This window comes from Plasmodium relictum (genome assembly GCF_900005765.1).
Source record: "Plasmodium relictum strain SGS1 genome assembly, chromosome: 10".
NCBI classification, from domain to species: domain Eukaryota; phylum Apicomplexa; class Aconoidasida; order Haemosporida; family Plasmodiidae; genus Plasmodium; species Plasmodium relictum.
The window spans coordinates 608,943-626,042 of NC_041688.1; the positions used below are offsets into that span (position 1 = coordinate 608,943).

The 17,100-nt window shown below is 17.6% G+C and overlaps 5 protein-coding genes across 5 annotated transcripts; 2 read left to right on the plus strand and 3 right to left on the minus strand.

Moving 5' to 3' along the window:
- Positions 1-91: 91 nt before the first annotated feature.
- On the minus strand, positions 92-5,965 carry PI3K (phosphatidylinositol 3-kinase, putative; the record flags this gene model as incomplete). The annotated part of the gene is made up of 1 exon (XM_028677091.1): positions 92-5,965. One exon carries the CDS (start codon positions 5,963-5,965, stop codon positions 92-94), a length of 5,874 nt encoding a protein of 1,957 aa, XP_028533515.1.
- A 752-nt stretch (positions 5,966-6,717) lies between these two features.
- Positions 6,718-7,281, minus strand: PRELSG_1016700 (conserved Plasmodium protein, unknown function; the record flags this gene model as incomplete). Its single annotated transcript, XM_028677092.1, has 2 exons — positions 6,718-6,853; positions 7,001-7,281. The coding sequence occupies 2 exons, from the start codon at positions 7,279-7,281 to the stop codon at positions 6,718-6,720; spliced, it is 417 nt and encodes a 138-aa protein (XP_028533516.1).
- Positions 7,282-8,203: 922 nt separating this feature from the next.
- ROM9 (rhomboid protease ROM9, putative) lies at positions 8,204-9,768 on the plus strand (the record flags this gene model as incomplete). The annotated part of the gene is made up of 3 exons (XM_028677093.1): positions 8,204-9,262; positions 9,366-9,435; positions 9,695-9,768. 3 exons carry the CDS (start codon positions 8,204-8,206, stop codon positions 9,766-9,768), a joined length of 1,203 nt encoding a protein of 400 aa, XP_028533517.1.
- An 886-nt stretch (positions 9,769-10,654) lies between these two features.
- Positions 10,655-13,009, plus strand: PRELSG_1016900 (RNA-binding protein, putative; the record flags this gene model as incomplete). Its single annotated transcript, XM_028677094.1, has 1 exon — positions 10,655-13,009. One exon carries the CDS (start codon positions 10,655-10,657, stop codon positions 13,007-13,009), a length of 2,355 nt encoding a protein of 784 aa, XP_028533518.1.
- A 1,280-nt stretch (positions 13,010-14,289) lies between these two features.
- Positions 14,290-15,258, minus strand: PRELSG_1017000 (conserved Plasmodium protein, unknown function; the record flags this gene model as incomplete). The annotated part of the gene is made up of 1 exon (XM_028677095.1): positions 14,290-15,258. One exon carries the CDS (start codon positions 15,256-15,258, stop codon positions 14,290-14,292), a length of 969 nt encoding a protein of 322 aa, XP_028533519.1.
- Positions 15,259-17,100: the final 1,842 nt, after the last annotated feature.

Sequence of the window (17,100 nt, forward strand, 5' to 3'; positions counted from 1 at the left end):
AAAATAAAATAAAATTCAAAATATATTTAAAGATAAAGAATATTATTATTATTCCAATTTAAACAAAATATATAAAAATAAAAAATACATATCATTTCCAGTTTAAAGCCCATTCATGTAATTTGTCTACAACAACAGGAAATAATGTTTTAACTGATGCATTAATGACACTTAAGAAATATATTTCTGCTGCTTCATCATTTAAATCAAGCCGAAATTTTTCTTGAACTTTTAAAACGCATAATTCAGGGCTTGCTTTCATATCTTTAAGTCCTGATTCGCACATAGAATCAAGTAAACTTATTATAAGTTTTGAATGATATCTTAAATATTTATAACCTAGACAACATTTTTTTAAAAATTGCTCATAACCTATACTATGAGCTCCACCCATTGCTTCAATCATTTCTTTACATAATTTCATAGGAGGAGAAAATGGTTTTGGATCTTCTCCAAAAATGTAACCAAAATCAATATGAAAAAAACAACCATCTTTTGATACCATTAAGTTATCTAAATGCCTATCTCCTATTCCTAATATATATGTTATCACACTATAACCCGCACAACTTGATATAAAATTTTCTAGTTTTTGTGCATCAAATCCTAAGGGAGAATTAGGATCAGAACTGTTATCAATAAAATACTGTCTAATCTCTCCTTTATAATTTTTTTTTATTGAGGAAATAGATTCAGCGTAATCAACAAATTCAATAAAACCATCGTCAGTAGATAATGCCAAAACTTTGTAAAGAGTTAATTTTAAGTTTAATCCATACCTTTTCCATATGTTGTCAATTATATATATTATTTGTATTACTAAATGATCCTGTCTTAAATCATCACCAGCTTTATAAATATATTTTTTTATTGATAATTCATATATCTCATTATATTTTTTTATACTTTTTTTTTTTTTCACACCTCTATTTTTAATGCAATTTTTATCGATATTCTTTTTTGTTTTATCCTCTTTTTCATTATTTTTATTAGTTTGCCCTTTTTTTTCCTCATCCTTTTTCTTTTCTTTATTTTCACAGTATTCACTATCTTCATCTTCACTACTTTCATTTTCATCATCAATGTCATATTTTTCTTCATTCTTTTCAACTTGTTTTTTAATTTTTTCTTTAACTTCATCTTCCTTTAAATCTTCTGTTTTACATGTTGTACTTTTATTATTTTTATTGAAGTTTGAATTTTCATACTTCAATTTTTCATTTGTATTAGAAGAAAAATTGTTTTTTTTATTTGGTTCAACAGAAGAAAGACCATAATTTTTTAAATCAATTTTTTCTATTTTCTTCTTTTTGTAAAAGATATTATTATTATTATACTTTATATTTTTAAAAAAGTAATCAAAATCTTTTGCATTGTCAAAAGAAGTGTATAAAGCTTTAATAAATTTAGAGTTATAAGAATTATATAATGAATAATTTTTTTTATTTTTTATATTTTTTTTTAAATATTTTTGTTTATTAATAATTAAATTGTGAGAATGTTCATGATAAAGCTTTATTTTTTTTCTAACTAAGCAAGCTATAACAATAGGATATAAAGAAGAGCGTACTACGTATGATTGCTCTGGCAAAAAACTTAATAATTCTATATTTGGATCAACTGGCAAAATTAAAGGGGCATTAATTTTTTTTATTTTCTGTTTTTGAACAATGTTTATTGAATCATCTAATATTTCAATATTATTATCTTCATCACTATAAGTGGTACTCAGAAAAAAATCGAAGTTATCATTAAATTGTAAAAAATTAGAAAAGAATGAATTATCTTTATTTTTTTCTATTTTTACATTTTTTGAATCATCAATATAATTAATTATGTTGCTTGATTCATTGCTAACATCGGAACTTAATCTTTGATTAACATCTTTTTTATATTGAAAAAAGTATATATCTTCATTTATGTCATAATTAATAGTTAGTTCATTATCTAAATAATAAATAGAATTACTGATGTTGCTTTTGTTATTATTAAACTCAAAATATTCCTTATCCTCAGTATTATTTTGATTATATGTTTCATAAGATTTATTTATGCTACTGTTATTATTATTTTCTAAGCAGAAAACAGATGAATTTTTATCGGTATCTTCAAAATATTCTTTATGAATATCTTCATGAAAAGTATTTTTTTTAATTATTGCAGGTAAATAATTTTGTTTATAGTAATTTCCTTTTGGAAATTTTTTTTTTTTTTCTAAATTTAAATTCAATTCACATGAGATATTACTATTGGAAATTTTATTTTGGGAAGGACTCAAATGAGAAAAATCATAAATATTGTTATCAGCTACAAATATGTTATTTTTAATAAAATCTTTAATATTTATATATCCGTAATTTTTCCTATAATAAAATAAGAAGTGCTTTAATTTTTTTGTTTTGTTTTGTATACGATCACTTTTATTTTTTGCGATCTTTGTTAAATATAGCAGCTGATTACGAAATCTATTTTGATTTTTTAAAATTTGTAAAATTTCCTTTTTTTTTTTTAAATCAGAATTCATTAGCTTATTAATAAATAATTTATGAACATACAAATATAAATTTCCTTTTAATTTATCTTTTGTTTCACTTAAAAGAAGCCAATGCAAATATATAGATAATTTTTTTGATTTAATACATTTATGTATTAATGTATTTATAAATAAATTGTCAATATTTTCATAATTCGAAATTCTTAAGCATTGTACTAACTGAAATAAATATAATTTTAATTGATCTTTTTTTGTGTTTTTTATAATATCAATAATATATTTTTTAATAACACTATGATGCATATATGAATGAAATAATTCAAGACAATCCTCTAAACAAGGTTTCGGCCACTTATTTAATAAAATAATTGCTTCCTCTTCTTCATCTTTATTTTCCCAGTTTACACATTTTAAAAATTTTCCTAAAGTTTCTTTTCTATTTAAAAGTTGAAAACGAAACTTCCATACACAATCTTTTTCATATTCATTCATTTTTATTAAAGGTATATTTAATATAGTACTTAATGTTTTTATTTCATTAATAGTAGGTGTTAACATTGATATATATTCAAACTTTTCCTTTGATAAAAAATCAAAGGGATAGTCATCATATCTGTTTTTATTTGTTATATTGATATTTTTACTTATACGATTTATATATTTGCTTATATGCTGAAAAATATCATTTAGTTTTTTTTCCTTTATTTCCAGATTAGATATATCATTACTATTTTGAGAAAAAATTTCATTCGATTCTAATATATTGTCTATTTTTTCTGCTTTCTCTTTTTTCTCATTATTATCTTTATTATATATTTCATTAATTATGCCTATTTTATCTTTTTTATTTTCTTTAGTCATATAAATATTACTATAACAATTTTTATAATTTATAATTTCTTGATTATGACTATTACTATAATTTATATTAGTTTCACTTTCACTTTTACTATTACTTATGTTATTATCATAATGCTTATTATAATTTTTATTACTTATATTTTCTTTCAATTCATAATTTTCTTCATTTTTTTCATTAATTCCTTTATTATCTTTTTGAATAATTTTTTTTTCAAGATTTTCTAACGATTTGACTGAACTTGTAAGTGCTTCTTTATTATTATAATTTTCTGAGTAATTATTTAATAAAATACAATTCTTGTCAATTTTTTTATTTATTACTTTATCACTTAACAAACTAATATTATCTGTTTTTCCAACAAATTCGAATGAATTAAAAAACCAATCGTAATTGCTCGTTGAATTACTATTATATTTATAGTATTCATATTGATTATTACCAATTGCATCAAAAATGTTTTCATGAAAAGTTGATAAATCATTTTTATTTTCATTATAATATATTGTATCTTTGTTAAAATTCATGAAATTAAAAATGATATACCCAGCTATTTTTTTTTTTTTAATTATATTCCATTTTTTATATAAATTTATTATTTTTTTACATAATTTTAAACCATTATTATTATTATTACATTTATATAGGTTATGATAAGGTTTTAAGGAATATGATTCTTTTTTATATTTTAAAAATATATTCTTCTTTAATTTTCTTTTATTATATTTTGTATTTTCTTTTTTCATATTTATTAAAGCATAATTATTTAGTGAACAATCATTTTTGTCTATTAATTTATCATTTGAACTAATCATTTTTTTGCAATATAAATGATTAATTACAGCATTACCATTTATAATTCTTTTATTGCATAAAGAGTATTTTCTTTTATAATTTTTAAAATCATTATCATTTGACTTATAGTTGTTTATATATTTATTTTTTGAATTTTTTTTAATATATGTCTTTTTATTACACTTGTAATTTTCTGGTAAAGAGTTTTTTAAAGAGGATATTAAATTTTCAATGTATTTACATTTTAACAAAACTTTATAAAAATTGTTATATTTAAAACTTTTTGAGGATGATTTTAGGGAATACTTATTTATACCCTTGTATTTTTTCTCACCATCGTTATCTATATTGCTGATTTGATTATTAAAAAGACTATTTTTATTAGTATTACCTCCCACAGTTTCTTTTTTACTATCATTATTTCTGTAATCGTTGAATTTTGCTGAAACAGAAGTAATTTGAATATCCTTAAATAATTTTTTAGTAGTATTAAGTTTTTCCATACTAAATAAATGTAAATCTAGTATTTTTTGATTATTAGATTTTAAGTAAGTATTCTTTTTCACCTTCTTATTTTTTTTATATATTTTAAGGTTGTCTATATTGTTAATTTTACGTAAGTATTTTCCTTTTCCTTTTTTTTTTTTTTTTTTGTTTTCGAAATTATATAATTTTATTAGATCATAGTAAATGCAATTTTTTTTTAAAAAATTATATATTTTTTTTTTTTTTTTCTTTAATGAATCATCAGAACTATAATAAATTTTATTTTTCAATGCATTCAGAATATGCTCTTTAATTTTTCCTTTTTTATTAATATGATATAATTTTCTTATTTGTATTCCTTGTTTTAATATACCATTCAATGAAAATAAACTACAGTAACTGTAATATGTTATTTTATCATTATTTACATCTTGGATAATGAAAAATATATAAGACTTTGCACATAGCTGATTGTATTTTATAGGAAATTTAATACTTCTGTTTATTATAAATACATTATTAGAAATTTTTTTTTTTTTTTTTTTGCTTAACAGTGTTTTAAATATATCATATTTGTGTACTCTATCATTCATGTATTGATCATATTTTTCCTTTTTTTGTTTATGATTTTCTTTTACTTTGCTATTATCAACTTCAAACATTTCTATACTGTTTTTAAAATTATTTTTGCTGATACTATTCTTATCAGTACTATCTATTTGCTTAAAGTTTAACAATCCTTTATTATTATCATTTTCATTTAACGATTCTTCATTAATTAAAACTGAGTTATTAGAATCAATTTTAATACTTAATTCACAATTTAAATTATTTAAAGTTGTATTACCTTTAGAAAAAATAAAACTCCCTCCTTTTTTACCATTTTTTTTATCTTTTTTTTTTTTTCCCTTATTAATACATTTTAATCTAACGGGATAACTAAAAAATTCATTGTTAATAAGTAAATAACTTGTTATCTGAAAGTTATTTGTATTACTTTTTTTAATATTACTGCTTTTACTTTTTTTTTTTATATTTGTTGTTTTTTCGTTACCATTTTTGTTATTAGTTATTTTTATCTTCATGTATTTTCTTTGATCTATGTTTTCTTGTATTGCTAGAACTTTAATTTTTTTCTTTCTTTTCTCATAATAAATATATTTTTTTAAATTATTTATTTTCCTTATTAATTTTGTTTTATCATTATTAGAATTTTCATCATTTAAAAGATTATTATATTCATTTTCAAAACATATAAAAAATCCTATATTTAATATAAAATAATAATCGACATCTATTATATTTGCATCATTTATTTTACTCAAATTCATTTTCTTAAGAAGGTTTTCTTTTTTTTCTATTTTTTATATGTATTTAGCTAATATGTAAAATATTCAAATTACAATTTTTTCATCTTAAAAAAAATATATATTTTTACCTCCTTTTATATTTTCCATGAATGAGATGGTTAACATAAAAAAATAATATAAAAATGAATTAAAAATAAAATACTACAACATTTGAATAATTATTATAATTTTCTTATTTTTAATTATATTAATCCGTATTATTATTATCACTACTATATATATAATTTTTTTCATTTAAACAAGAGAATTTTAATAATTCATTTTTTTTTACACATTTAAGGGTTTGACTTTTTTTTTTTTTATATATATTTAAATGCTTTTTGAATTTTCGACAATTTTTCTTTTTTTTTTTTTTGAGTTTATTAAAAAACTTTACTAAAACACGCATTTAATAAAAAAAAAATAAATAAAAATAAGAATAAATAATATACTGTTATATATTGCTAATAACTTCAAAAAAAAAATTTTAAGTGACTGAATTTATAATGAATGACTATTATTATATATATATTTATACAATTAAATAACATAAACAAAAAATACGAATAAAATAATAATATAAATCATGATATTGATTTTAAAATAAAACTAATAAATAAACAAAAAAAAATAAAATATATATATTTTTTTTATAATTAAAGTCCCTTTTATAAATTAATTTTTCAACAATATTATTTTTCCTTTTTCTTCTGTTAATGCATAAATTCCACTTTTTAAGAATTTTTAAATTTTTTGTTTTTCAATTCTAACAAACCAATAAGTATAGTCATTAGTATGCCGCAGAAAGCGATTTGGATAGGTGGAGAACTTTTTAAGTTTTCATAAATTATCTTGTAATTTCTTTTTTTTCTAAAAAAAAAAGAAAATTTTGAAAAATATATAAAAATATTTAATCTTCTTTATAATAAAAGAAATTTTAAATATCTAAATATATTTAATTATAAATATTTTATTCATATATTTTATTCTATATATATTTTGTTTTTTTCAATTTACATTTTTTCATTTGATGTGTAATATTTTTCTCTTTCCCTCAAAAAAGAAAAATTATTTTGACATTTTTTCTTAAAAGGATAATATTTATATTTTTTTATACAAATGATATCATGATTCATATTTTGTAACTCATATTTTAATTTATTTTCAGACCATTTTTTTTTTTTATTATTTATCTCACATTCTATATATTCTTCTTCAACTGTTTTAATATCTGAACATTCGTTAACTTTCTTAGTATTTTCATATATATTATTCACAATAGAGGAAAACAATACCATTTTATTAAAAATTATAAAAATTTAACTAAAAGAAAATTTTTTTTTTCAAAATTTTTCTTTTAAAAAAGAATTATAAAAAAAAAAATTTTAACTTTTACTATATATTTTTTTCAAAAAAAAAAAAAAAAAAAAACAGGTTTAAAGCACATTGAAAGATTGTTTTATATGCTAATCATTCCCAAATTAAGAATGTTACAAATTATATAATTATAAAAAACACAAAATATAAGATATTAAATAAATTAGGAAAAGAAGTGAAAAAAAAACATTTATGAAAATATAAATTTGAAATATCTTAATATGAAAGCATTGATGTTAACATGTAAAAAAAAAATTAAATTTGAAGCATTTTTAAGAATATCATATTGAAATAATTTAATATAATTCTACATATTTGGAAAAAGTATTTAGAATAATATAAAAACATAATAATTTATCAGATAACTTAAGCATTTATATATATATATATAATATTGAATACTCTATTAAATATTTTTAATATGAAATTATTTTGTTTAAAGAAAATTTTGTTAATAATATTTTATCTTTTTTTAACACAAATGGAAATTTTTGATACATTTTAAATATTTGGCTACTTATGATAAAATAATAAAATTCTAAAAGTATAAAGTATATCTTTTTATATTAATTTTAATGTAAATAAAATAAATTAGTAAAAGTTTTATATGTAAAACATATCTAATTAAAAACATTACTAAATACTACTTTAGTTGTTTTTAAATAGTTTATATGAGTATGAGTTAAGAAAAAAAAAAAAAAAATAGACTATAATTGTTTTTGATAGTAATAAAAAAAATGTATAACTTATTATTATTCTAATAGAATATATTTATTCATTATTTTTGTCTTTATTGTATTTACATATAGAGATATAGTTTTTTATGTATATATAATACTTGAAATGGGTTTGATGACAAAAAAAAAAAATTTGCTTGAACTAAAATTTTTTAGAAGAAATTTTTATTCAAGAATTAATTACTGTAAAGAAAGAAAATACGATTTGTTAGAAAAAAATAAATACTATTTAAATTATGAAAAGAAAAATGAAATTTTTAATAAAAATAGTATAAGAAAATTTTCCAGATATTCTAATAAAGGAAAAGATGAAAAGGGAAAGATTTTATTATCACTTATAAAAAAGGATGCATTGAAGAGTTACATAACCAATTTAAATAATAAAATGCAAAATGTTATTAAAATTGAAGGAAATATTGAAAAATCGATTAATAATTTATATTATAAATTACGTATAAAATATATGTTTTTAAAAAAAAAATATCAAAGTGAAATTTCTAAATATAAAAATATATCTTCTAACATATCTATTATTCACATGATCAAAAATGATAGAAAAATAAAACAATTATTAAATAACTTACTAATAAAAAAAAAATATTTTTTAAATAATATACACTATTACTTTAAAAATTTTAATAAATCTTATTATAAAAGTTTGTTCTTATATCATTACAGAAAGTCTCCTGTTACATATACGTTGATGTTATTACATGTTTTAGTTTTTTTATTATGGTTAAAGGCGAAACCAGCAAATAATTATGATTATTTTAGAAAACAATATTTTTCTTCATATGGATTGACTTTAGATTTTATGTATAAATATTTCTGTTGTAGTTTGCGAAGTTTAAAAGAAAAAAAATTATATACATTAGTAACTTCTTTAATAAGTCATAATACTATTCAATCTTTTTTATTAAATACTATATCTTTATATTATATAGGAACCTCTTTAGAAATGTTAATAAATTCTCGAAATTTTATTATCACATATATAATTAGTGGTATTATATCTGCATATGTGCAACTTCTATATCATAAGAACAATTATAATAATATTTATGTATTTGGAGCAAGTGGGAGTATAAGCTCTATTTTAATGACATATACTTTTCTATACCCCAAACAAAATATTTATTTATATGGAATAATCGCATTACCATTAGTAAAAATACAAAATGCACCTAATAATTTTAATATAAACAAATAAATATATACAAAATACATATACTATTTTCTACAAACTTTTTTTTTTTTTTTCTTTTTAGGCTCTTTTTTCAGGATTATATTTTTTAAATGAATTTTACTGTGTATTAAGTGATAAAAAAGATAATACAGGTATACATTTATATATATTATTTCATTATTTATTATAAAGAATCTTAATTATATTTTAAATAAATAACTATGGGAAAGTATTATTTTTATATGAATTTATCTTTTATTCACTTATTATTTTTATTTTACATCAATATATATTCTTACTTATATGGCATTTTTGATTATAGAATAATTTACATTTAGTTATAAAATATTTACTTTTTTAATTTTATGTTTTTTTTTATATTTTTTTTATTTTTATGTATTCATTTAATAGGTCATATTGCTCATTTAACTGGAATGGGTTTAGGGATACTTTATTATTATTATATTAAAAGAAAAATACTTTGATAAATTTTCAGAATTTTTTAAAAAAAAGAAATAATTTAAGGAAAATTTAAGTCTATATATATATATACATATTCTTAATTACATATGAATTATGTAAAAAAGTTTCTTCCTTTATTTAGGTGGGTCAAGAATATAAAAATATTATATATATTTTTTAATAAAAATAAATAAAAAAGATATTGAAAATGAATTAAAAAAAAAAAAAATCAGGAAAAAAAGAATTTTATATATTGTTACATTTACTTATCTATTTTTTTTTTTTTTTTTTTTGACAAAATGAAATAAAAAAAAAATGATTTGCACACTAAGATATAAATACATCGGATTACTTTAATTTTTCTTAAAAAAATAAAAATATATTCTTTGTGATTTTGATCCCTATATTTATTCGTAGAAATTTTAACGCATATATGTTTTTTGTATTTGTATATTTTATTAATAATATCTCTTTCATTTTAATTTTTTTAATTTTTTTTTTATTTCTAAATGAGAAGTTTTTACTAATTTATCATCAAAAAATTCCATAATATATTTTTTTTTTCTTTTTTCACGTGTTATTGTAAAAAGCAAAAATAAAAAAAAATAAAAATTATAAACCATTGTAAAGAATTACAAAACTATTTTCAATTAAATATTTTTAGAAGTTTTTTTTTGATAATTTTTTTTTAATATATTGATAATTATATATTTATATACATAATCTATATAAGAGAAAAAATATTTTTTTATATAAATTTTTTCAGTTTCTTGTTAAAAGCATTTTATAAAATGATTTAAATTAAATTAAATTGAAATCTTATTTTCTTATATATTCATGTTTTCTGTATCTCCTTTTTTTTAATATTATCTTTATTTTATATAAATTTTTCTTTTCACTTAAGCGAAAATGAGCTTGAAAAGATCATTAAATCATTCAGAAATAGATGATGAAAAAAAAAAAAAAAAAATTAATACAGAAAAAAATGGTAATGAAGAAAAAAATTGTGAAGTGGAAACATTTAATGAAAAAGAAAATGATAAATTAAATTACTTAAAATATAACAGTATCATAAAGATGTCAAACATTTGTTCAAATGATTATATTATTTCTAATAATTTAAATGCAGAGTTAAATTCAAACACAACAAATGATAACTACGATGATTGTAAGAAATATTTACAAAATGATAAAGAGAAAAATTCTTGTGACGACAATACAAATTTTACATATGAAAAGAATGAAAACAATAAAATAAATGACTATATAGAAGAAAAATCTGAAGGAGAAATAAAGAAACAAATGAAAAATAATAGCATAAAGGAAGTTGAATTATTAGATAAAAAACTTACTGAATCAGACTATAAAATGAATGAAGATGCTAATATAGTTGAAAAAGAAAAAGTAGTAAAAAAAGAACAAAATTTAAAAAATGAAAATTCTTTTAACAATGAAGAAGAAATAAAAAAAAATGAAACTTCTTCGGACGACAAAGAAGAAATAAAAGAAAATGTAAATTCTTCGAATGATAAAGAAGAAATAAAAGAAAATGTAAATTCTTCGAATGATAAAGAAGAAATAAAAGAAAATGTAAATTCTTCGAATGATAAAGAAGAAATAAAAGAAAATATAAATTCTTCGAATGATAAAGAAGAAATAAAAGAAAATGTAAATTCTTCGAATGATAAAGAAGAAATAAAAGAAAATGTAAATTCTTCGAATGATAAAGAAGAAATAAAAAATGAAAACACTTCGAACGATAAAGAAAGAATTAGTAACAGAACTAATGCTACTGATTACGGAAAGGATAGGGAGGATTATAAGCATAATTATCAAAATTCATATTACAATATGTATAATATGAATGTAGAGAATTATATGAATTATCCATATTATTATAATCAATATTATAATGTTATGCAGTCTAATCCTTTTAATAACGATGTAAGTAAAGAAAATTGTTATAATATTAACGAATTACAAAGAAATAAAAAAGAAAATTTAACTCAAAGAAGTAATTTTGAAAATGAATTTAAAATGGATGAAAATAACACATCAAATTTGATGAACAATATTTCTAACGTATATGTGAATAATCCAATAAATAATTCTATGAATAATCAAATTGATTATTCCACAAATAACTATTACAATATGTATAATTATAATTATATGAATAATTTGAATTACAATTATTATTATAATATGTATGATAAAGGTTATGATTACACTAAAAATTTAGAAAATAGTATAAAAAACTATGATTATTGTTCTATTATTGATAAGAGTATAGAATTAATGAAAAAAAGTGATAAAGTAAAAGAAATATTAAAAAACCCAGCAAGATTACAAATTACACAAGATGAATTAAATAAAATTGAATACACGGAAGGAAATGAACAATATAATATTTGGTTTGGCAAATATGTAACCGATAGATTTGATAAAAGTTCAAAAAATACTCCCCGATTTGTTGCAAAATATAAATGTAATCCCTTAAAAGATTCAGGTTATACTAAAGCAGATAAAGTATACAATAGTAAACAGTATTTTTGTATTTATTTCGCAAGAGGTTGTTGTGCATATGGTCATAACTGCTTATATAAACATCGGATTCCGAATGAAAATGATGAAATAGAATTTGAAGCATCTATTGATATATTCGGAAGGGAAAAATTTAATACCTTTAAAGATGATATGACAGGTGTAGGCAATTTTAATAATGATTGTAGAACTTTATTTATTGGAAGTATTTATATAAATAATTTAAATGAAGTTTCTGTAATTGAAAAAATTTTATATGATGAATTTATTAATTTTGGGAATATTGATTATGTTAGATTTATCCCTAATAAGAATATTGCTTTTATTCAATTTACTAATAGAGTTAATGCAGAATTTGCAAAAGTAGCCATGTCTGACCAACCTATAGAAAATCATTCAACGGCATTAACAATAAAATGGGCATATGAATTAAAAAATCAACCACATCATTTAATTCAGTATTATAATAATCCATATATATATAATCAAAATCAAGTTATTTCTTCTACTTGGGAAAACTATATTATGCAACAACAATACAATAATGTAATGTTTAGTGATTATAATAATATTAATAATAATAATGCTGCATTTACAGCTCATTATAAAAAAATTAATGACAGATGTAATAACTTAAGTAATAGTTTAAATAAAATAGATCAAATGTTTGATATGCAAAATAAAGATAACAAAGATGATTCATTTCCAGTATACATGTAAAATGAAGTAAAAAAGGAAATACAATTTAATGAATTAGAGTGAAAAAAAAATAAAAAAGAAAGAAAAATAAAGTTAAATATGGTAAGAAAGATGAATAAATAGTATTAAATGAAGTCCAATTTTTTTTAATGCAAAAACAAAGGAATCTAAAAAAATAAGGGAACTATTTTATATTAACAATTAAAAATATACATATATATATATACATATAAATTGAAAATATATATAAATAATAAAAATATTAAGATATTAATAGAATTGTAAAATAAAAAAAATAGAGGCAAAAGAAAAAAAACATTCATATTTTTGTATCACTTATATATAAATTTAAATAAAAGAAATGATATATTTATTTCAATTTTTATGAAAACAATTTTTCATAAATTATATCGTCTTTTTTTTTCTTTTTTTTTCTTTTTTTTTCTTTTTTTTTTTTTTTTTTTTCTTTATGCTGTTATATTTATAGTTTTTATTAGAAATAATTCAAATTTACTATAAGAATCAACAAAAATCCATAAAAGAATTCCAAATGTTATTTAGTGAAAGTAAATGAAAAAATACAAGTACTTAATATTTATGAATTTACGAAAGAAATTTAGGTATTTATTTCATGTCTTTCTGAAATCTTATTTTAATTTTAAATAATAATAATAATAATAATATATATATATATATTCGTTTTTTTTCCTTCTTTTTATGTATTTATACATTATAATTTTTTTTTCTTTTATATTTAGGGATGATATAATGATAATATTGTTTTACATAATATATATATATGTTTATTATTTTTCAATAAATATTTTTGAAACTTTAAAAAAGAAAAAATGTAGTGGATAAAAATAATTATTTTATAAAATTTTGCAACTTTAATTATTATTAATCCTCAATCTTAAAATTTTTTTTTTTTCTTTTGTTTATTTCATTAAAATATTGCCACTTCATCTTTTTCAGTTATTATAAATGAAAAATACAATATCATTTTTATCTGTTATGATATTATTAAATTAATATACACACAAAAAAAAGAAAAAAAAAAAAATATATATATATACAAGCACCTTTTATTGTATTCGCAAAATATTTCAAAATAATTCAAAATTAACAAATAGCAGTACCCTTTTTATAATAAAAATAATTTTATACTGCATGTGTCCTAATATATCACTAGAAGTTTTCTTAATTTATAATATTACAATTTAAACGACTATACAAATTTATATCAGAATTGACCTTATTTATAAATTTCATTTTTTTTTTTTTTTTTTTTTTTTTTGTATCTATTCAAATGTTTCAAAATTATTTAGAGAGTTAAATAAAAATGATTCTGAGTTTTTAAGGTCTTTTTTTTTTTTCTTATTTTGTATATATATTTCCTTTAATTTTGGTAATAAATTCAATATTTCAATTTTTTCTTTTGATATATCTTCGTTTGTATATTCTTCTTCTTGATTAAAGTAATCTGAATTTCTTGAATCATCACAGGATTGATATGATGAAGAAGAGGAAGAGGAAGAAGATGACTTAGATGATAAATTCGATGAAGATAATTCATCACATGATTCTATTTTTTCAATATATCCAATTTTTTTTTCTTTTGTATTTATAGATAGAGGTATAATGGGCATATGATCATGCATATATTTTTTTTTTAATTTCATAATTTCCTTATATTTTTCAATATTAACATTTTCATTTAAAAACAAAACATTAACATTTTCATTTGGTGATGAACAATCCAAAGTTAGATAATTTTTAGTATTTAAATAATTCATATTATTGAATTCATTTAAAAAATCAGATTTTTCACTTTTTTTCATACATAAATGTTTATAATATAAATAAGAATTTTGAATAACATTAATATAATTATCTTTTTTTACATTATCTACTATATCGAATATAAAGTTGTTAAATATATTATACTTCTTTAAAGTATATATTTCATTATATATATTATTAAAAGCTAATTTTAAACAGCATTTTATATCAATATAATTAACTACTATACTTCCTCTTAAAGAAGAAAATTTTCTGCAATTTATTCCTATAGTTTTAATTATTTTTATAAAAAAATCAAATAATATATCAAAAATCAAATAATTTATCTTTTTGATATTTTTACTGACTAATATAGAACAAATTATTTTCTGAACTATTTCATTATAATAATCTTCTTTTGTATTAGTAAATGGATTACTATAATATTTTTCAATTTTTTTTGAATCTTTGCACTTATCTATATTCATTTTTAATTGTAAAAGGTTAAGAAAATTAAATTTTTTTACTTATTATTTCCTTGTATAAAACTCTATATATTAAACATTATTAAAACTTTTATTAATAGTATTATTCATTTAATGACTGTAGTTTTTATTCAATTTTATAGTTATATATAGTTTTTTATTTAAAAACTATTTTCTTAAATACACAAAAAAAAGAAAAAAAAAATTGAAAAGAAAAAAATAAAAAAAATGACAAAAATTGAAAAAATAATCTTAAAAATAAGGTAAAATTAAAAATAAAAAAAATAACTTGAATCTTTTTTTTTTTTTTTTTTTTTTTTTAATTTTACGAGTAAAATCATATACCTTTTTCTATAATTTAATGTAAGAGAACATTTAAATTTATATGTATATATATTAATTTTTATTTTATTTTTTTTTTTTAATGTATGTATTACTTCATTAATATTTTATCTCATTTTTTTTTTTTTTTTAAATGATTTCTTTAATTTTTCGAAAATTTCTATGAAATTTTTATTTCTTATTTATTTATAAAATATATATATATATATATTATTCTATATATTTTTTTCATTTTTATTCATAATAATAAAAATTATAGTTTAATTATTTTTATATGAATTATTAAAATGTTAACAATATAGATTTCATTTAGAATGAAATTAAATATTTTATTTTTTTTTTTGTTTTTTTAATAAATTGGATTTTAGTGAAATTATTATTTTGTTTTATTTACTCTTTTATTAACCAATATTTTTTTCAAATTAAATTAAAATTCTCTATTTTTATCAAGAATTTTGTTAATTGAAAAGATATACGTTTATTTGTTTATATATAAAGATATACAGAAATTAAATTTTTATGTTTAAATATTATGCACACATAATAAAAATATTATTATAAAAAGTTAAAAAAAAAAAAATCAACTCATATAATTATTGTTTAAAACAATAGACCGAAACAAAATAAAAAAAATAAATTAAAACTTACAGGAAATAATTTAAACTATATAATGTTAAAATGGAATAAAAACAAGATATATTAAAGATACATTGTTAAAATTAAAGAAAAAAAATTTTAATATAAAAAACTTAAAAGGAAATGTAAAAAGTAAATATAATATTAAAGCATATAGAAACAAATGAATAAAATAAATATGAGAACAGTTGAAATCTGTATTATTTTTTAGTATATTATGAAGTATCATATTTGTTAAACACGAAAATATAATATTCAGAATAATAAAAATAATTTTTTTTTTTTTTATAGTAATTTTTTTTATAACCCTAAAAAATGTATAATGAATTGATTTATTTTTGTAACAATTTATATCACAGACATATTTTGCTATAATAAATAAAAAGAAAATGTATATAAAGAATTAATTTAATAATATATATATTCAGCATATTGTTTTAGATAAAATATATCATTTATTTTTTCTTTTTTAATTAGACAAAAGTTAGAAAAAAATAAAAACTGAAAAATTAAATAAAATTTGTATTAGAATTACAGTTATATTCTTTTATTCTATTATTTTAATTTTTTACTATTAATTAAAAAGTTTTATGAATATTTGATAATTAAAATGTATTTTATTTTTATAAATCTACTATAATATTTTAATTATATTATTTATAGAAATTAGTAAAAATAATAGTACATAAATATATAATTAATAAATTTTTTATAAACTATATAAATGCTATTAAAGTTCATATCTAAAAAAAAAAAATTCTTATATTAATAAACTTTTAATTGTATGTATATTTTTTTTTCTTTTTCTTTTTTTTTTCCTTTTTTTTTTTTTTTTTTAGATTAAAATTATTTTATTTAATTGGTTCG